At 42.0% G+C, this 20,010-nt stretch overlaps 3 protein-coding genes across 6 annotated transcripts; 2 read left to right on the plus strand and 1 right to left on the minus strand.

The window, feature by feature from the left end:
- Positions 1-12: 12 nt before the first annotated feature.
- Positions 13-2,696, plus strand: ndufaf1 (NADH:ubiquinone oxidoreductase complex assembly factor 1). 2 transcript variants are annotated; one of them, XM_082515180.1, is made up of 5 exons: positions 13-453; positions 1,245-1,784; positions 1,981-2,166; positions 2,288-2,362; positions 2,474-2,696. In XM_082515180.1, exons 2-5 carry the CDS (start codon positions 1,272-1,274, stop codon positions 2,612-2,614), a joined length of 915 nt encoding a protein of 304 aa, XP_082371306.1. In that variant the 5' UTR covers positions 13-453; positions 1,245-1,271; the 3' UTR covers positions 2,615-2,696. The 2 variants fall into 2 exon arrangements, with proteins under 2 accessions (XP_082371306.1, XP_082371307.1); XM_082515181.1 differs by having other exon boundaries at positions 1,248-1,784.
- Positions 2,697-2,808: 112 nt separating this feature from the next.
- nusap1 (nucleolar and spindle associated protein 1) lies at positions 2,809-14,683 on the minus strand. 3 transcript variants are annotated; one of them, XM_082515177.1, is made up of 12 exons: positions 14,510-14,678; positions 14,285-14,353; positions 14,009-14,200; positions 13,688-13,871; positions 13,500-13,595; positions 13,112-13,224; positions 12,968-13,018; positions 12,710-12,876; positions 3,685-3,848; positions 3,459-3,575; positions 3,268-3,370; positions 2,809-3,185 (listed from the first exon to the last, which is right to left on the minus strand). In XM_082515177.1, exons 1-12 carry the CDS (start codon positions 14,582-14,584, stop codon positions 3,098-3,100), a joined length of 1,419 nt encoding a protein of 472 aa, XP_082371303.1. In that variant the 5' UTR covers positions 14,585-14,678; the 3' UTR covers positions 2,809-3,097. The 3 variants fall into 3 exon arrangements, with proteins under 3 accessions (XP_082371303.1, XP_082371301.1, XP_082371302.1); XM_082515175.1 differs by lacking the exons at positions 2,809-3,185; positions 3,268-3,370; positions 3,459-3,575; positions 3,685-3,848 and adding exons at positions 4,232-5,068; positions 5,192-6,487 and having other exon boundaries at positions 14,510-14,683; XM_082515176.1 differs by lacking the exons at positions 2,809-3,185; positions 3,268-3,370; positions 3,459-3,575; ... (7 more) ...; positions 14,285-14,353; positions 14,510-14,678 and adding exons at positions 4,232-5,068; positions 5,192-6,487; positions 6,837-7,340.
- Positions 14,684-14,830: 147 nt separating this feature from the next.
- oip5 (opa interacting protein 5) lies at positions 14,831-19,993 on the plus strand. The gene is made up of 5 exons (XM_082515182.1): positions 14,831-15,192; positions 17,145-17,211; positions 17,347-17,469; positions 17,772-17,853; positions 18,055-19,993. Exons 1-5 carry the CDS (start codon positions 15,018-15,020, stop codon positions 18,145-18,147), a joined length of 540 nt encoding a protein of 179 aa, XP_082371308.1. The 5' UTR covers positions 14,831-15,017; the 3' UTR covers positions 18,148-19,993.
- The last annotated feature ends 17 nt before the right edge of the window (positions 19,994-20,010 follow it).

Genomic DNA, 20,010 nt, shown 5'->3' on the forward strand with positions numbered 1-20,010 from the left:
ACAAAGGCGGCACTGCGCATGCGCGCCTGTATTACCAGCTTGATTAACGAAAACATGTTTAAGTGAGATATAACAAAAATTTCTGTTCTTGGTCCCTGTGTATTAAATACGAAGATTCAACCAAAGAACATACCGCAGAAACGGAACCGCTGGATATAAGAGCATATACAGTTAGCAGAGAGAGGAACCATATATGAGTACAGGAGTCAGGACAGTAATCTTTGATGCACGGAAGCTGTGTTGAGTGATTACCTTGTGGCTCATTCAGTGACATTTCTGGTCGAAGGTTTGCTGAAGGAATTTCAGTCGTGTTGGTTTACCTATTTTTACTAGGACAGCGTACACCGGCAGTCTATATATTCTTTTGTACCTCATAGCATAGTGTATGATGAAACCTAACCCAAACAAGCCCTGATGTATCTACGAGACATTTGCTTCTACATCGTGGTCAAGGTAAATGTAAACAGTTTACACTGTGTTAAGTTATTAACTGTAGTTTACGTCATGTAATTCTTTCCACGAAGTAAACAGTTTCAATCATTCCAGTATGGTTAAGCTTTTGATTAATTTGTGTGTTTAGACAAATATAATTCGAAATGTATCTGACAGTCATTCTAAACGAATAGCACGCAATCAATTTTAATTCTAAGGACTTAGAGGTAACAGTCTTTATTCACCAACTGTGTAGACAGAAAAAAGTAAGTAAACCTCCTCATGACCTCTCCCGAAACAACCTGGAGTCAGGTGATCGAATTAAGAAGTGAGAGTGGGAGTGTGATTATAGAAATGCCCCTCCCTATTCTAGTAAGTGTCTTGGGTTGAATTTCTCTGTCTTTAATGTTTTCCCTGTTGTGAATAATTTTTCGCGTTGTAAAACCCTTCCAGAAACCTCTTTATGATCTTTGCTAATGTCATTTTTCATCAGCATTGTGTTTACACACATGTGAATGCTCCAGACCAGCAAACTGCCAAAACTTCTGCTCACACTTGCCGATATGTGAGCAAGTGTGAAAATGGGATTATACGTAAAGAAAACCCATGAACACATAATTCAAACAAGAAACCTTTCATTTTTCTACATAAATATAGTTGTTTGAAGTGGGACATTTTAAATGCCCTCTATTGGATAATTATACAAAACGATATAAATATTGTTTTAAGTGTGTCAGGCCATTATTTTGTTTTTGAGAAACATATTCTTATTTATATTCATTTTGACTCTGTTACTCTGTTTTGTATCTCAGCAGTGAAACCTGCAGATCAGCGTTGAAATGTCCCTGCCGAGGATCACACACCTCCCTTCTGGGAGGCTGCTGAGCACCATCCTCCACCACCAGCCGCTTCTCCCCTCCATCATTCCTCTCACTGTGCCCAAAAGAGCTGTGATCCAGGGTGAATACAGACGACCTGGCCAGCCCAAAAAGACCAAGTTTGCCTGGCAAAAGATTAACTTTAATTTCTCAAAAGGTTTGGAGGGGATAAAGAAACATTTCACACTCCTAAAAAAGGAGTTTACCGACCGCTGGGTTGGCCCTGAGGGTAAACCGATTGTTGAGCACATGCTGGAGCAGAACAGAGTTGTATGGGAGTTCAGAGGTCCAGAGAGCCTGAGGGAGTGGACGGTGTCCTCTGATCGTGAGATTGGAGGCCATAGTGAAGCTTACCTGAAGCTGGGAAGGAACAATAATACCTGTTTTCTGTACGGGACACTGAGCTCTACTCCCCCACGAGATGGAGAAACACGCTACAGTGGATACTGCACTATGCGCTCAAAGCAGCCTCTGGTTAGTGTTAACTGCTGGATACCATGTTTTTGTTGAATTCAGTAGCGCAGAGAGAGATTAGTCTCCCTCCCGTGATTACTTTTCATTTAGAACATAATATAGGATGGATGCAGAGGGGAGGAGGGGGTTCCCCCATTGCAGTTTATCAATGAAAGTTTATGTAAATGCCAATTTCCAAGTCTTTTGTGTCTTCTAGGCTTCCTTTGACAGAAAAAAACACCATGATTGGAGCAGTTTTAACACTCTGCAATTACGTGTACGTGGTGATGGTCGCCCATGGATGATTAACGTCTCAGCAGAAACATACTTCTCTCACCAGAAGGATGACATATACTGTTATTTCCTATATACCAGAGGAGGGCCCTACTGGCAGGATGTTAAGGTGAAGTTTGTTTGTTTTTTTTTTTAAAGTAAAATTATTTAATAAATCTATATAGGTCTGTTTAAGAGGCATGATAGTATCAAATACGTTGATCAGCCTGACTTCAAATGCTCTTCTGCAGATACCTTTCTCCAAGTTCTTCCTTACACATCGAGGGAGGGTACAAGATGACCAGCATCCTGTCTGGCTGGACAAGGTAGTGCAAAGAAAAATTCCCTCACAAAGTGATGATAAAACTGATGTATCATTACCCTAATCCCTTTTTAGCTTGTGGCCTTCACATTGTTTTTCATATTTGTATTTACAGGTTAACACCATTGGGTTTACTTTGGGAGACAAAGCTGATGGCCCATTCCAGCTTGAAATTGATTTCATTGGTGTTTGCAAAGATTATGCACACACAGAGGAGTTTGCCTATGAAGCATACAAGAGGAACCCAGAAGTCTAAGAACGGTTAATGCTGCAGTCAGACTGTTGGGAAAAATTTGAACTTATATTGACACCATTTCTGTAATGTCATTATAGATTTCAAACTATTAATATTAATGACTTGTGCAGACCGTTTATTATTAAATTATGTATTAAATACCACAATAGAACAAATATAAAAAGACAAGATCTTGGGTCTTATGAGTGCCTCAATTCTAGCAAAGTAATAAAGCAAATGAAATTTTTAATTAGTAGTTTCAAAATGCAGCAAAACAGGACAGACTTATATCACATCAAAATATCCTTTTAAAAAAGGTATTAGCGTTTGAGCTAAAAGTATTTAAAAGAAATGCAGGATTTGAACCTCAAAGACGCTGGACAGTATATGTAAGCTTCTACTACTTTTCTATAGGGGCTACAAAATGCTGAAACTGAAGCTGCAGACAATGAAATATTTACACTTCAACAGGGTTTACAAACGGCCCCAAGCAGGCACAATATTTTATGCCATGACAAGGCCTCTTCTTGCCCCAAGCATACTTTCTTTCTTCTGCTTCCGATCTTGTATCTGCTTTGCTCTCCTGCCCTGCCTAAAATAAGAATAAAGATATTCAGAGATGTGGCATGAGCCAACTGCAATGGGAGAATTTTCAGCATCAATTAAAAACCTACCTTGACTGGACTTTGTGCTGTTTGTAAGCTTCCTGGTGCGGATTTGAGACAGACTTGTTCATGGCCGTGTTTTCTTTGACATCTTCAAATGGCTTCAGTTTACCTATGTATAAAATAAATAACTCAATGCTACATCTTGTCCAATCAAATGGTGTTTCACACGAACAGGGAAAATGAGAACATTTTTATACCTTTATGAGGCTTGTAGGTGAGGGGACGTGACAGACTCGCCTTCAGATCAAAGCTGGGTTTCTTGTTTGTGCCAGGCGTTGTTGAAGTGCTTGTGTTGCCAGTGAAAACAAATGGTCCTTTCAGAGGGGGGGGAAAAAAAACAAAAAAAAAAACCAAAACATAATCATCTACTTTTTAGAAACATACTTCAAATATATCATTCCAAGGGTTGAAAGGCCAAAGTACCTGGAGTTTTTGTTGCAGAGAACGATGCAGTTTTGACACTGCTGGGCTTTAATCCATTGGCAGTCGGTTTCTGCGGGGTGCTGGAAGCCACGCAGGGTGACATGCGTGCAGGTGTCTTCACCAGTGACCTTTTATATTCATTGTCATGAGTAGCTTCTGAGAACCTGTATGTAGACAGTTCTCATTAAAACCCCTTAGCAGTCCTACAAATTTTGCCTAAAATTTGTGAAAAAGGCATATCCAAAATAAATTGCATGCTGCTCTTGAACCATTTGGAGTATATGCATGGTTTTGGTCTCTTTTGAAAGGAGACAATCTGTAGTTTGTTCCTGAGGTGTCAGAATCACTTTATGTCATACTGCTATTGAGTAATAGAACTTTGAACACACTAAAAAAGAGAGAAAAAAAAATCCGCCCAAGTTTTTTTTTGTAAGGAATGCATGCAGATGCCTACCTTGTGAGGTATTAGCTGGAAAACACAACAGGATCAAAGCATGAAGCCTTACCAAGCCACAATTCAAATTTGATAACAATATCTTAGAAAATGAGTGTTCTATGCAAGTTTATTTAGGTCTATGTATAGGCGCTACCCAAAAAAGGCCACTTGGAGACTCCAAATGGCCCTTTGTAACAATCAACACATAAAAGGCTGTAATTCTTGAATGCTTTTATGTACAGTCCTAATTTTGGTCTCTAATTAAAGGTTACACTCAGAGCTATTCTTACACTCAGAGCTATTCTTACATCCAGATTTATTGTCAATACTTTACAAAATTACAGGAGCATAAACATTATACAGTGGTTTTTTTTCAATTTCGAAACAAATGTAAAGGGAAAAAAAAGTATTATGGCATTAAAACTCACTATATATACACATTATGTATATGCATCTGTGGGTGTATAAATATATATATAGTTTTTCACACAAATGTATTTTTACAATTATATTTTTTAGAGATCATTGGCATCATGCCAGTCTTTATAACAATCTCGACTTGGCAAAAAGCACAAAGGCACATCACAGGAGGAGCACTTTACTGGTGTCTTTGCCTGGCAGTGTCTGCACCTCAGACGACCTGTGGTGCTGTGTCCACTGATATGCACAGGCTTGTGATGTGCTCTGTTTGGAGAGGGTGATGGTGCGGGCGATGGAGCAAGGCTGCCAGCTGCTGCTGCCAGCTCCTCAATAAGTGTCTCCCGAAAAGCCTTTTGGTGCATGGGTACCTCTCCTTTACCCTTTGTGATGCTCTTGTGAAGCAGGAAGGCATTCACAACAGCAATGTCCAGAAAATGATAAAAAAATGTCTTATACCACCTCTGAGTCTTGTGGATGACTTTATAGTAGTTTATCAAGGCATCGGAGTGGTCCACCCCACCCATGCACCTGCATTGACAGAAAAAACAAGAACAAACAGAATTGAATAACAAGAACAAACAAAATTGGATTTCCAAAAAACAAAATAAATAACATAATAGTTATATAGATTGTTGAATATAAAATACATACCGATTATACTCCTTCACTGCTGGTGGAACAGAGATGTCTTTCAGCACCCAGTGTCCATCTGCATCTCTAACTCTCCTTTGAACAGTGTCCCCAGCATGGGCTGTGTGGAGGGTTGAGCACAGGAACACATCCCTTGTGTCTCGCCACTGAACGAAGAGAAGGGAGTCCTTTCGGATCCATCTTATGCTGCCACGGGGAGATTTAGAGTCCAGGCAATTTTTTTTGGTTTTTGGAAATCCAATTGTATTTGTTCGTATTGTTCCACATGCCCAGATCCTCTTCTGAAGGAGGTCACAGAAAAGGGAGGGACTACTATAAAAATTATCTACAAAAAGTTTGTATCCTGTGCCAAGCAACCGTGTATCGATAAGCTCCATCACGGATTCATAACCTAGTCCCTTGCCACTGTTTCCCTGCAGCTTCCCTTCATACACGAAAAAGTCCCATGTATATCCGTTGCTCGAATCTGCCAAAACAAAAAGTTTGTATCCCCAGCGAACAGGCTTATTTTTCATGTATTGCTTTATTCCAATACGTGCTTTGGAGGCAACCATTCGCTCGTCAATGGAAATTTCTTGGCCAGGGTTATAGTTTATTTTACAGACCTCCCTCATCTCCGTGTATAATGGTTTTATTTTGCAGAGACGGTCAAAATCTGCCGTACCTCTTCTCTGCTCATTAGCAGCATTGTCCTCCAAACTGCTTAGGTGAAGGGAGCGGCAGATCCTTTGAAACTTCTTACCAGACATTATTTTTTTAGGGAATGGAAGGCTGTACAGTTTACTACCTCGCCAGTAATCAGTGATTGCAGGGAGTTTGACCAGACCCATATAAATCACCATGGCCATAAAAGCATACATGTCCTGTAAAGTCAAGTCAATCCATGGGTTAGAGGGCTTGTGGCATGTTGATCCAAAGTCATTTGTGTTTTTAATTATTGTCAGCAACATGGAGTTTGTGAAATAAAGTTGAAAAAGCTGTAAAAGTGTGTATGAAGCTGTAGGTATGATCTGAGGTCCTGGTGATTTGATGGGCCTGAAGGTGGGCTGTGGTGGTATTATGTCTGGAGCATCTGTATCATTCCATCCCTCTTCAGATGTACTGGCTGGCATCTCAGCTTGACTGCTGCCAGTTCTCCCTCTTCCTCTTCCCCTCCCTCTTGGCCTTCTGCTTCCAGAAACTCTTTGGAAAGTGGAAGGATGTGGCTCCTCTTCTGACGAAATGCTGTCATCGTGTTCCTCTGTACTTGTCTTTTTACTGGCTGGCTCCCATAGTTCATCTGATTCTGATGATTGTCTGTGATATACAAAAAAAACAACAACGATATAAGTTAGCAGGAACACCTCAAAACACACACAAAAAAAAAAAAATATATATATATATATATATATATATATATATATATATATATATACACATACACACACATACATACATTATATAAAGACACACGACGTGAGTTAGTAAGAACACAATCAAAACACAAAGATGCACACACACAAACAAACAATATAAACACAGCAGGAGTTAGTAAAAACGCATCAAACACACAGAGGAGCAGGCGCGCACACACACAAAGGCGCACACACACACAAAGGCACACATACAAACAGTAATATCATTGTATGATATAATAAACACTTACATGTCGAGAGTAGCGTCTCCTCCATCCAAAAAAATATCCTCTGCTACCGAGTCAACAAAGGAAACATCACTGTCTTCTTCGGAAATATCTTCCTCCGACTGATCACTGTCACGCCGAGTGCATTGTTCGAGGACTTCTTCCAGTGAGAAGTAAGTTTTCCTCTTTGCCATTTTGTACTTACAAAGCTCCTTTGGTCGCAAGTTCTCTCAAAATGCTGTATGAACACAGACGCTGTCGTCGCTATGAAAGTTTACGCAAAAGCGCACGAGTGACAAAAACCTTTTGCGCATGCAAATAAAAGGGGAAAAACAAGTGTCCTCCCCCTTAAGCTGCATATCAATCTTCTTTAAAGATCATTGGCTATCTGATACGCCAATCATTTTGACACTCTGCCACAATTGGAAGAAGTTACTGCCCATCAAAGGGGGGCTGGCCAGACCGCTGACCACCAGCTGTGTTTGGCTATCGCTGCTTGTTCACTATGGAACGCCAGGACTGCCATAATGAATTAATTAAATACACCATTAAATAATTAATTAAATGTGGCAATAATTAATTAAAATTGGAATTAATTAATTAAATAAATAGTTATGACACATGTAATTAATTAATTATTGACACATTTAATTAATTATTTATGTATTTCACATTTTAATTAATTATTGACACATTTAATTAATTAATTATTGACACATTTAATTAATTATTTATGTATTTCACATTTTAATTAATTATTGACACATTTAATTAATTATTGACACATTTAATTAATTATTGACACATTTAATTAATTATTTAATGATATATTTATTTATTTCATTTTGGCAGTCCTGACGCCTGGCTCTCGTCATGAAATAATTTTATCTGTCAGCCTCACCCATCAAACTCAGGGGGCGGGGTTAACGCTGCCCATGCAGCTTCTCTAACATTTGATTGGTTGCCGTGCAAAGTAAGTCAAAACAGGTCGATCCTAGATAATCGATTGCTTGTGTAGACTTGGGGCAGCCAGGTATCCCAGAATGCAGATCAAATCACAGGCCGTTTTTCTGTCACCAGCTACACTTTTAACAGTGTTTTAGCCGCGAATGTCGCGCCGTATGTCTGGTCAGGTTGTCAACATAGAACATGTTTGCAAAAGTGCTCAGATGTTTTCAGAGATTTCACTAGCTCTGCTAACAGTTAGCATGCAGAGTGCACCGAGGGGGTACATTAACCGGTTTGTTTACATATTCCACTCTCCGTGTTCCACATGTTGCATTCGCAGATTCTCATTTTCACCGAACGATCGTCTCTTTCCGCCTGGTCTTGTGTCTCTGTGCTTCTGTAACATAAAGAACGAGCTGACATTTTTCTCACGAAACCAGCGATCAGCTCAGCAGACCCTCAGTTTACCTGCATGCATCTGTCAGCTGTTTAACACCTGCTGCTAATTCAAGAAACACGCCTAGTTACCTGGTGATAGTCACAGTTTAACTGCACAAGATAAGTAAATATAGTATTTTCCCCGAGCGCAGAGCTGCTGGAGCTTGTTTCCTTACAGAGCACTTTATAGGCGAACAGCTTCATCAGCGGCTGATGTCCAATCACCAGCACACAGCTTTCAAACCTCAGCTGAGTTTTAGCTCTCAGTGGTTAAACGCTGGACTTCATTCACTCAGGTTCTGTCTGTCGGGTCACGTTTACTTCGCTGTTTTATTTACAACTGAGCAAATCGGTTTGGCTGAGGTTAAAGTTACGTTTCATAACTGCATAGTTTCACAGACGTTTAATGAACCACTGGCACATGTGTTAGACTGAACTATCATCTAAATATCATCTGTTTTTTAATAGTTATTCAACTGTATTCTAAGCACCAGCTGTCTGTTAGAATGTGATTTTTTTTTCTCTCTCTGTTGGCAGAGGTATAAAAATGCGCAGGAAAATCTGACGTGCATGGCAAACTTCACCGACGATATTTAGGGAGGAATAAACACACATCAAACATAAATGAACCATTTGCCTGTCTCCATAATTGAGAGAATTTTCTCTTCTTATGTCAACACTCTCTCTCTCTCTTTTTTTTTTTTTTTTTGCTTTTTCGGTCATGTTATGTTTACCTGTCAAAGGCTTGTTACAAACTATGAAACACATGGTGCAGACTTCTGGATGTTAGAAGAAAACGAATACTGCTCATGAATGAGACTAAAGGCAGGAAGGTGTCCTTTAAAACTAAACATGTTAATAGGACCTCCCTGTTTATATCATAGTTTATGATATAGCATGTGTATTTCAGTAATAGCCTGCTGAGGCCACTATACGTGCTGGCCTCATATCAAATGTGAAGGCAGACTGAGTCTATGTTTGACGTTTGTTTATATCTAATCTTCCTTTTCAAACATTTAAACAGCAGCGAGTCTGCAGCTGAGGGAATACAAATTCAAATTGTCGGAACAGGTTTGCTCGTTTCTTGGATTCATTTGGTGATTTATTAAATGTATAACTGTGTGGTGGGGCGTGGTCTGCGGTGCCGTGCAGGGAGGGCGGACGCACCTGCACGGCATCCTTAATCACGCCCGCCTAGTTAAAAACACGGGGACTGAGGGGTTTGGGGGTGTTGTGGTGTGGTGAGATGTAAATAAAGATGACTCTGAACGTTGCTCCGTGGTCCCGCCGTGTCTTATTCACGCCACATTGGTGCCGAAACCCAGGAGGCAGCACGGCGGGTCCATATCGGAGCCAGGGAATGGAGGAGCTGGCCCAGAGGGTGGCCGAAATGGCGGCCGCCCAGCGGGAGCAGGCGGCGGAGGTGCGTCGCCAGCAGGAAGAGCTGCAGGACCAGTCCGAGCGGCACCTGGAAAGGATTGGGGAGCTGGCGGCGCTGCTCTGGGCCTGGGCGCCACCCCCACAGGTGTGTCCCGAGGACAGTGAAGCGGTGGAGGAGCCGCGTGAGGCACCTCAGCAGCCGGAGGTGGCAGACGAGGCGCGCGGGGATCTGCGCCTGCCGGAGGAGGGGGAACAGCCAGGTGAAGGGCTGCTCCTGCCGGGAGTGGTGGATGAGCCGCTCCAACCGGAGGCGGCAGACGAGGTGCGCGAGGGTCTGCGCCGGTTGGAGAAAGAGGAGCTGCACGAGGGGCTGCTCGAGCCGGGAGTGGCGGCGGAGGGAGCAGTAGTGACGGAGGAGTCGCGCTATGGGCTGCTCCAGCAGGGAGCGACAGCGGTGACGGAGGGGCCGCGCAAGGAGCTGGAGGTCCCAGTGCCAGGGGAGCTTGCTCGAGTGGAACTGGCGAGCGAGGCGGGCGCCACGCTTGAGATCGCCGTGCTCGCCAGACCGGCCTCACCACCACCAGAGGCCTGTACACGCCACACCTCTGCCCAGCCACCTGTGAGCTGGGGCTCACGCTTGTGCCGGCCGCGCCGGGTGCACCTGTCACGTGTCCGACTTCCGAACCAGCTTTGCCTGCGCCGCTGGATTCGCGGGCGGCCGCCTGAACTCGCACCTCCCCGTCGCTTGGCCGGGGCCTGGGGGTGCCAGCTGTCCGGGCTGATTCCCTCTCCCACTGGCGGTGGGGGAGTAGGTTCGGCCGGATGGCTCCCCGGCCTCAATCGGGCGATGGGGGTATGTGGTGGGGCGTGGTCTGCGGTGCCGTGCAGGGAGGGCGGACGCACCTGCACGGCATCCTTAATCACGCCCGCCTAGTTAAAAACACGGGGACTGAGGGGTTTGGGGGTGTTGTGGTGTGGTGAGATGTAAATAAAGATGACTCTGAACGTTGCTCCGTGGTCCCGCCGTGTCTTATTCACGCCACAAACTGTTATTCTAATCTGCTGCTGAGTCTCTTACACTTTTCTTTATGCTGTATATTTTCACGTCTCTGGAATAGTTGGCAGTTAGTCAGCTGGGAAACTTTGTGTTAACTCATGGAGCTGAGGATATCGTGGATATGCTGACCTCGCTGCGTGGTGTACAGAACGAGGTCAGCATGATTAATATTCACAATAAAAATATTAGCCGAACATCATGAAGTCTGTATGTGTTTCATAGTGTCGAACAACCTTTGTACAGTTAAAGCCAGCAGTTACTACATGACGGAAACACCAACGTTATCTCTTTTATGTGTTTATACACAGGTCACGCTGATTACTGAACAAAAACCCAAAGATCAGATGTTAAACAGATTTATTTGCTCTCTCTCCTCCTTAAACATGTTTTTAATGTTAGTTATAATTCAGAATTGGCGACTGAAACACGTAGGACACATAAGAACATCAGGAAATAAAACACTGATAAATATAACCTCAGTAAAAGAAGTCAGCGGGGGTTACTACAGCTGTGTACCGGGGCCTGCGCTTTGTCGGTGGGATTGCTTGCGAGGCGAGCGGGTCTATCCCACGCTTTGCCGTGAGACTGGGCAGACATCTCCGAAATCATCGAAACACTTTTGCAAAGAGGCTGTATCTTGACAAACCGACCAGACACATGAAGATTAAACCACTACATTCTCGGCTAAAAAAATATTAAAACGGTATTTGGTAACACACAAACAGGGTTTTTCAAAGCTCAGTTCTGTTAGCTTCCACATGCCGGTTGTTGTGTGCTAGAAACAATGGCCACCAGGCCAAAGAAATGGTTTTGACTCGATCAGCGTTAACCCCGCCCCCTGAGTTTGATGGGTGAGGCTGACAGATAAAATTATTTCATGATGAGAGCCAGGCGTCAGGACTGCCAAAATGAAATAAATAAATATATCATTAAATAATTAATTAAATGTGTCAATAATTAATTAAATGTGTCAATAATTAATTAAATGTGTCAATAATTAATTAAAACGTGAAATACATAAATAATTAATTAAATATGTCAATAATTAATTAATTAAATGTGTCAATAATTAATTAATTACATATATCATAACTATTTATTTAATTAATTAATTCCAATTTTAATTAATTATTGCCACATTTAATTAATTATTTAATGGTGTATTTAATTAATTCATTATGGCAGTCCTGGCGTTCCATAGTTCACACCTGTGTGAAGCACCCATTGGTTCAAATGAGGTGTCAATCGAAAGTGCAGAGGTCAGCGGCCATTTTGAGATCAAAATACCCGGAATATTTACATGTCAAGAGCTGCTAATGCTTCAGGAAGCACCGAAAATAGGATTATTCGCCGGCTACTTTGAAACAATACTATTACATTCAGTGGATGTTTATCAACATATAAATGTCTCAGAGACTAAATATTGGACTGATTTGGATTGCCTGGACTCTTGGCAGTCTAACTACACCGTTTTTGTTGGAATATTATGAACCAGTGGACTAACAGGTGCTTTATATGTGAGTACAGACCTTATTGTTATTGTTTTTTTTCGATGTTGGCAGCCTGACATAAACACTAATTGTACCTGCTATGTTGATTCTATCTTGAAATGCTTTACATCGTTCGAATCACGAGAATCTCAGCTTTCCAAATATATATAACATGTTTAGCTTCTTTTTTGATAAGTTTTTGTACGTAACCAATTAGTCCCCTAAACCATCCAATGTACCGTGGGCGGTACGTCCGACTGCTAACAGGTTAAAGCATTAGATTTAATACAAAACTTAAATTTGAATGTTTCCACTTTGCAATACCACTTAAAGTTTATTTTGGAATATCCACTCTTGAATTCAGGTTTATCCTTTAGAATGAACCATTATTTAACAAGTGTTTGCAAACAGAGACTGCATCGCTAAGTCATAAGTTTTATACACCTGTGCGAAAGTGATTGATAACTAATGAGAAGATTAAAAGACTGTGGCTCAGTACTTTTGTCCATTTAAAAGACACAGATCCCAAAGAAATTCATTAGATTTGTTGTATCAAAAGGCCAGAGGATAAAACGGTGACTCACCGAACATTGATCCTGCGAGTAGAAAGAACAGACGGCCTGAAGGAGGTGACCTCCTTTGAAAGAGGTTTTTTGGTGGCTGAAAGCACAGTGTGCCTGCGGTTTTTGCCACCTGGTGTCTTGTTCACTGGGGCAGGGCTGAACATGGAAGCACGAGTTGGATTTGCCCTCTGTGGGATTATATACATGTGTCATTAGTGTGCTTCAGAAGTAATCAATATATACATCAAATGTGGGTGACCAGTAGATGGTGGTGCTTACCACTTGATCTTTGCCATCAACTTGCAGCAGTTTAGTTTTGTCTGACAGACTCTACAGGTAAAAAAAAATAAAAATAAGACAAAGTTCAAGTAAAAGTTACCTTTAATTTTTCCTGAATAAAACTAAGCCAAGATAATTTGGCACCTTTAATTCCTTCACTGAATTTCTGTACGTCTCCATCTGTTTCGTCTTCCGCTGAACATAGGAATCAATGGACTCCATCTTGTTGAAATGAGCCTCGTGAAGTTTTTTGAAATCTGGATAAACAAATAAAATGTATAACATATTCAAAGATTTATTTATGCATTTTTTTTTTGGGGGGGGGGGGGGGGGGGGTTTCTTTTTAATCGATTAAGGTTTTATTTACTCAAGCAAAATAGTTGTGCATCTATAGAAAACAGGAAAATGTACACATTTCTCTGAAATAAAGTAGGACAGGCTCTGCTGTACATAGCAGAGACTCCAAAAAAGCTTTTGCTGAATCAAGCACAAAAAGAACCATATCATTGAAAGAGGAACAAACAAAACTTACTGGGGGTAACAGGCTTCAACAAAGGCTTACTCTTCTGCTGGAGACGAGGAATTCTACCAGCTTTTGCCCCTTTTGGTGCCTTTTCTGGACACAGACCTTTAAAGGTAAAATTTGTGCAAAAGTACATGATCGTAAAGTCCAAGGAAGAAAACATAAGTGTGTATCAGCTTTTATCAACTATTGCTAACCTGTTTCAGCAGTCACTGGTGCTTCATCCTTAATGGCAGGCTGTAGCTGCTGCTCCTCACGGTCAGCAGTCTGGATCTTTTTAGGAGGCTCATTTTTTTCTTTATCGTTTGTAGAGGACACCTTTCTCTTCTTACCACCCCTGACATTGCAAGGTGCAGTAAGTGCATCAGCTTCAGTGTCATCCTTAAAAAGAAAAATAAGCATAAAGGTTTTAAACCTCCAGAATGCAAAGAACTTAAACAGCTGCAAAGCAACCCTATGCACAGGGATATAGAGTGCTTCAGATGTATTTATGTTGAATGCAGTGTAATGTATAATACCTTTGCAGCAACTGGAGGCATCTTGGCATCGCTTTTAGTCGGTGTCGCAGTATCAGAGATTTTTCTCTTGTTACCCTTTCCTTTACCTCGACGTGTGTTCACAAACCCAGTAGTGCTGGAAACTTCTTCCTTGCAAGCTGAATCCAGGACAACCTCAGATTTCTCCTGAGCTTCAGCATTAATATCTTGCCCCTGGAACAGTCATAAACGCATTAGCGCTGTGCACATGAGATGCTGACAACAAAGCCAATACATTACAAAACAGCAGTAAGTTACCTGCTCCTTCGCCTCTTTGTTCTTTTCTTCTTGATAATGCTGCTTTATGGCCTTCAGAAGTTTGTCGGCCTAATGTTGCCGAAAAAAAACGGGAAAAAATGCATTTGAGTGTAGTCTGCCCAACACACGTTGACGTTAGAGAACAGCCAGCTACCGTTAGCGAATACAAGGTAAGTCTACCATAACCCCGCTAGAAGCAAATTTTTAAAAGTACCGCTTCATTACCTTCATGTTCGCCTTGAGTCCCAGCTCCTTAGCGAGACTTCGCAATTCTGCATATTTCATAGAGTCCAAATCCATGCCGGTATGACAGTTTATTTCGCTTTTTTTAAGAAAAAAAATCCGCGCACACGTCGGTGTTTCTCCTCACCACAAACGGCGTCGGTTAAAACTACCCTCCGATTCAAAACACAGAAGCGCGACACATTTGATTGGCTCTTCACTCTAACCGGATATGCCTCTCAGCCAATCAGAACAACCGTGCATTTTCGGGATTTTGTTTTTATCCCCGATGCTTATTTTTTCTTTCTAAAATCTTATTTTTTTATTAGACATTTTATACATTTAAAATATTAAAATTTAATCAGTCACAATTTTTTTGTTAAACTTGTAGAAAAGTGTTATTTGGTATCTTGCACATTTCTTTGTAAGGGCGTGGTTACGCTGAGGGCGTGCTTTCCTCTGTTGTTCAAATTCGCGAGGAGGCCAAGTTGCTGGCTAGGCACCGTGAAGCATGGAATTTAACGACAGCTTTTTAATTAAACACACCGATGACTTAAAGCTGCCGGTCACAGGAACAGTGCACAGACAGCAGATGACTTTCCACTGTCAGCAGTGCAACGCCGTCCTGGCGGACTCCACAGGCGTCTGTGGAGAGATGAAAAGCATGGACTCGCTTATGTGCTTAAGTAAGTACACTTCATTTCTAAAAGCTTGTTCGCTGAGGCATTGGGCTTGTGTTAAATGCAGTATCAGTTTACAGTGCTAACTAAACTCATAGTAGATGGATTTTGACTTGTTTTTATGGCGACTGTTTACATCATATGACCTAATATGTTCGAGTAAGATAATCAATGAGATGATAAATACATTATTCAATAGCAATATGGTAGTATGCCTGGTGATAGATGCCTTTCCTGTAGCTGCAAAGCTGAATCAGTCTTTTAGAGAGACTGCCTATTCAGCACAGTGGTGGATTATCAATGATGGATAAGTTTCATCACAATATCCTCAAAGTTTCCAATTTACAGCCAGTTACAGAGTCAGCCTTTATTCAGTCTTCTCCCCCAGCAGAGTTCAGCCTATTGTTGATGCGGACACCCAGGTACCTGTACTCCTCCACCACCTCAAAAGGAACCTTCTGAACTAGATCACATTCCCTCTGGTCTTATTCATATTCAGAAGCAGATGAATCCTCCCAGGCCATGACACAAAATCATCCACTAGTGCTCTCTACTCTCCATCCTGCCTCTAAAATCAAACCGTTGCATACTCATTAGAGTATTTCTGTAGGTGCCACAACCCAGAGCTAAACTCCTCAGTGTCTTAGGTGTGCAAGGTGAACAACAATGGAGATTGCAGAGTCCCCTGCAGAGCTCCTGAACTGAACATCACCAAACACACGGAGTACTTCCCCAGTCTCATGTGCTGTGACCTGTCTGTCAGTGGATGTGTTTCCTGACATTTCCTGTAGATTCTCTCTCAGTAGCAGCAGATGAAATTGTGTTAAATGCACTTGCGAAATCAAAGAAGGTAATCCTCACTGTGCAGCCATTACTGTCTAGATGGCAGTAAGCTCCCTGCAGGATGTAGTGCAAACTGCTGAGGGTCAAGAGATGATTTCGCCTGTGGTCTCAGCTGGGCCAAGATTAGTGTCTACAGTACCTTTGTCACATGCCGTGAGGGCAGCTGTTTGATAATCGTTAAGCTTTGGCGATGTTGACTTCTTTGGTACTACTTGGGCCAGCGCACTTGCTCTAGTGTAGTTTCTTCTGCTGTCTGTTTGGGAGTGGAGGGGATGGAATAGTATCTCGGGGTCTTGTTCGCGAGTGATGGGAGAAGGGAGCCGGAGATCGACAGACGGATTGGGGCTGCAGCTGCAGTAATGCGGACGCTGCACCGGTCCGTCGTGGTGAAGAGGGAGCTGAGTATAAAAGCGAAGCTCTCAATTTACCGGTCGATCTACGTCCCTACCCTCACCTATGGCCACGAGCTGTGGGTAGTGACCGAAAGAACGAGATCGCGGATACAAGCGGCAGAAATGAGCTTCCTCCGAAGGGTGGCTGGCCTCTCCCTTAGAGATAGGGTGAGAAGTTCGGCCATCCGGGAGGGGCTCAGAGTAGAGCAGCTGCTGCTCCACATCGAAAGGAGCCAGCTGAGGTGGTTCGGGCATCTGACAAGGATGCCCCCTGGGCGAGGTGTTCCAGGCATGTCCCACCGGGAGGAGGCCCCGGGGCAGACCCAGGACACGCTGGAGAGATTATATCTCTCGGCTGGCCTGGGAACGCCTTGGTATTCCCCCGGACAAGCTGGAGGAGGTGGCTGGGGAGAGGGAGGTCTGGGCCTCTTTGCTTAGGCTGCTGCCCCCGCGACCCGGCCCCGGACAAAGCGGATGAAGATGGATGGATGGGGATGGAATAGCCTGCCTGTAGTCCTGTCCTCAACACCATTGAACACTTGTGGGATCAACTGGGACGTGCTGTTCGTGCCAGAGTGACAAAAACAACCACATTTGCTCCCTAATGCTCTTTTAATGTCTGTTTTTTCAGGGGTACTATACTTAAACTCCACTGATGATTTTCAAAAGTTTTATGCCAATATGATATTTCTACCTAATGTCTTTCTACCTAATTTTCTTTAGGAGTAACCAACGATGTAGTCATTAGTGACAAGATGGAGTCAGAACATAAAGGGGAAATGACTAATTGGTGAGTAGGGTTAAGCTGCAGCGTTTATTGACCTTGTAGAGGAAATTTGTTTTGTACCACAAAGCATTGTCATGAGCACAGCTTAGACTTTAGTAGTATAGACAGGTTGATAATGAATGTCTTGATCACTCCCAGCATCTACAGCTCTTTAAAATGCCGTGGCTGCCGCTGTGCTCTGGGGAAAGTCATTCACTCAGCACCCTCACGTTTGGCTCTGATTCGGTCCATCTTTCTCCTCTACAAAGCAAACATCAACTGGTAAGCCCTCCGGTTTCTACTAACCACACGACCATATTGACTACTTGTGTACATGTTTGTCTGGGGAGGGTAGAATAAACATGTGGCTTATGAGCTTTCTTTGTTCACTTCATATTGTGAGCTCAGGTCAGAGATGAAACAAACCCTGTATATGTTGTACACTTGATGAGTAGGTTTAACTATTCACTTTATAAATAAGTGTGTGTGGTAATTATATTTTTCATTCTTTAATGGAAACCATTTCATTGAAGTTATTTTTTGCATCCCTCGATCTTCAAGAACTTGCTTAATTCTCTCTGCAGTTACATCCTCAACAGCAGCTCCTTGGTGAAGGCATCCACACTCACATTTGATCAGAAGCCGCTCAGACAAAGCATGAATGAGGTGGGACACTGAAATAATAATATCATGTCGGAGCAAGAGAACCAATTTTACTTTTTTCATTGGGTTTTATTGTGGTTCATCAGTGCACACACTCACTTCACAATAGAAGAGATTAGTGCATAAAGCAATCCAGTTAGGAATGAAATAAATTATAATTGCCTCTGCTGAGCAAATAAATGTGTTACTTGCTTTCCGTTGCAGGTGAGACAACAGTTTGAAGCACAGCTGGAACAGATGTCACGCATTAAGAACAGACTGGTAGACAGAAGTGTTACCAGTAATATGGTCAACTAGTGTACACAGGACACCCAGCTCAACCTGGGATTAGGGAAAATATGTTCTTCAGTCTGCTGCGTACTGTAGATGGTTTTTGGTGATGGTGGCATTTATGCGCCTCCATATGCTTGTAAAGAAAATTATATCACTAATAATGGATTAGAGCTGAAATGTGTTTGTTCCATCGGAAAATAAAGGGAAGATCAGTGAACACTAATATGTCAGATTGTATGTAAACAATGGATGCAGCTCCAGCATTCAAGAGTGTGAATACTTAAACCGGACACAGACCTGCATTCTTTAGAAGAACCAGCAGAGGGCGCCTCCTCATTAAAAAATCAATTCTTAAGGTAAAGATGGAAAAACCCTCCCGCTTCTTTGATCTGCCGCTTTCCTGTTGAGTTTATGGCCTCCGTCACTATTTTTATGTCTTACTGAATACAGCATGATTGTTTTATTTTGTAAATTATGGCCCCGCTTAGGCTATAAGGATACAAAACAAAATGGTATGCTTTATGATAGGCTAGTTGCTACTGTGTGACCATGAAGTGTCCTTGGTTAATCTGTCAGATTCACCCCTCCCTTCTGATGTGTTGCTTGCTGACCAGAATGCTTCAGAACTGGACCTCACTGTGCCAACATCCATCTTTTATATACAGTCTATGTTGACAGCTACTAAGTGAAATTACTTTTTATTATTCATTTTCTTAATTGTTGTAGGTTAAATCAGGGCATTGTTGTGAAATATAAACGTCATTCCACCTGTATTGTTACTTTGGTTCAAAACATTGTTGCTGGTACCCTCACAAGGTATTTGTGAGGGTGGCAGAATGCAGATATTAACAATTGTTACAGATGATAGCAACAGTTGTTGACACAGCTTCTCAGATCCCTTCTCTGCTGCTGATAATGACTTCTTGCCAACGTTTGAGATATATGGTCAATGTTCAGTCACGCTCAGTTCAGTTCAATTAAAATGTCAAAGTAATCTTGATTTACTGTAGTTTGTTTGTAATGGACAGCATACACTCAGTGGCCACTTTATTAAGTACATCTTGCCAGTACTGTTTTTGCCTTCTGATCTACTCTAATTCTTCATGGCACAGATTCAACAAGATGTTTGAAACATTTCTCAGGGATATTGGTCCATTTAGAGATGATAGCATCACACAGTTACTGCACATCCATGTTGTGGATGACCTGTTTCACCACATTCTAAAGGGATTATTGGATTGGATTGAGATCTGGTGACTGTGCAGGCCACCACTACCAGTCTGAACCTTTAATTATGAAAGTGAGATCGATCCATACTTGCATATTGTTTATGCCAAATTCTGACCCTACCATCCTCTTGTTCTCGTAACTTTCTGTTGTTCAGTTTTTGTAGCCTGAGTTTCCCATTCTTAGCTTTGCCTTAATTTTCTTATGCTTGCATAATGACAATAAGACAATCCCCTCTTACTGAGAGGAGTGGCACCTGCTGCGATCATCTCTATCTGCTTCAAGGCTGGACATATTATGTTTTAAGACATGTTTTTTTTTTTTGCATAGCCTGAATGGGTGCATAACTGCTAATCTAAATTATTATTGTTGACAGCAGTTTCTGCCATACTCATTCAAACAACCATGTCACATTCAGTGTCAGTAAATTACTTTTTCTCCCCGCTCTGACGCTCGGTTTAAACGTCAGTAGATCATCTCAACAACAAACACAGCCCTCAATGCTTTGAATTGCTGCCATGTGATCGACTGCTTAGATAATTCTATTATAAAGCAGTTGAACCTAATAAAGTGGCCAGTGAGTGTATATCTCATGTATTTGCTGTAAATGCTATTTTGTTAATAAAGTTAATTGTTCCCATGATTTTAGGATCAACAGTT

The sequence above is a fragment of the Aulonocara stuartgranti genome, assembly GCF_965226115.1.
Source record: "Aulonocara stuartgranti genome assembly, chromosome: 19".
Lineage (NCBI taxonomy): Eukaryota > Metazoa > Chordata > Actinopteri > Cichliformes > Cichlidae > Aulonocara > Aulonocara stuartgranti.

What these genes read in the sequence shown, in the direction of transcription:
- ndufaf1 (XM_082515180.1), top strand. Translation starts at nt 1,272, where the DNA reads ATGTCCCTGCCGAGGATCACACACCTCCCTTCTGGGAGGCTGCTGAGC. An exon ending in TGCGCTCAAAGCAGCCTCTG is followed by an intron (nt 1,785 to 1,980) that starts GTTAGTGTTAAC and finishes TGTGTCTTCTAG; the next exon opens with GCTTCCTTTGACAGAAAAAA. An exon ending in CCTACTGGCAGGATGTTAAG is followed by an intron (nt 2,167 to 2,287) that starts GTGAAGTTTGTT and finishes GCTCTTCTGCAG; the next exon opens with ATACCTTTCTCCAAGTTCTT.
- nusap1 (XM_082515175.1), bottom strand. Translation starts at nt 14,584, where the DNA reads ATGGATTTGGACTCTATGAAATATGCAGAATTGCGAAGTCTCGCTAAG. An exon ending in ACCAGTGACTGCTGAAACAG is followed by an intron (nt 13,596 to 13,687) that starts GTTAGCAATAGT and finishes TTACCTTTAAAG; the next exon opens with GTCTGTGTCCAGAAAAGGCA. An exon ending in ATTCAGTGAAGGAATTAAAG is followed by an intron (nt 13,019 to 13,111) that starts GTGCCAAATTAT and finishes TTTTACCTGTAG; the next exon opens with AGTCTGTCAGACAAAACTAA.
- oip5 (XM_082515182.1), top strand. Translation starts at nt 15,018, where the DNA reads ATGGAATTTAACGACAGCTTTTTAATTAAACACACCGATGACTTAAAG. An exon ending in GGACTCGCTTATGTGCTTAA is followed by an intron (nt 15,193 to 17,144) that starts GTAAGTACACTT and finishes AATTTTCTTTAG; the next exon opens with GAGTAACCAACGATGTAGTC. An exon ending in TACAAAGCAAACATCAACTG is followed by an intron (nt 17,470 to 17,771) that starts GTAAGCCCTCCG and finishes TTCTCTCTGCAG; the next exon opens with TTACATCCTCAACAGCAGCT.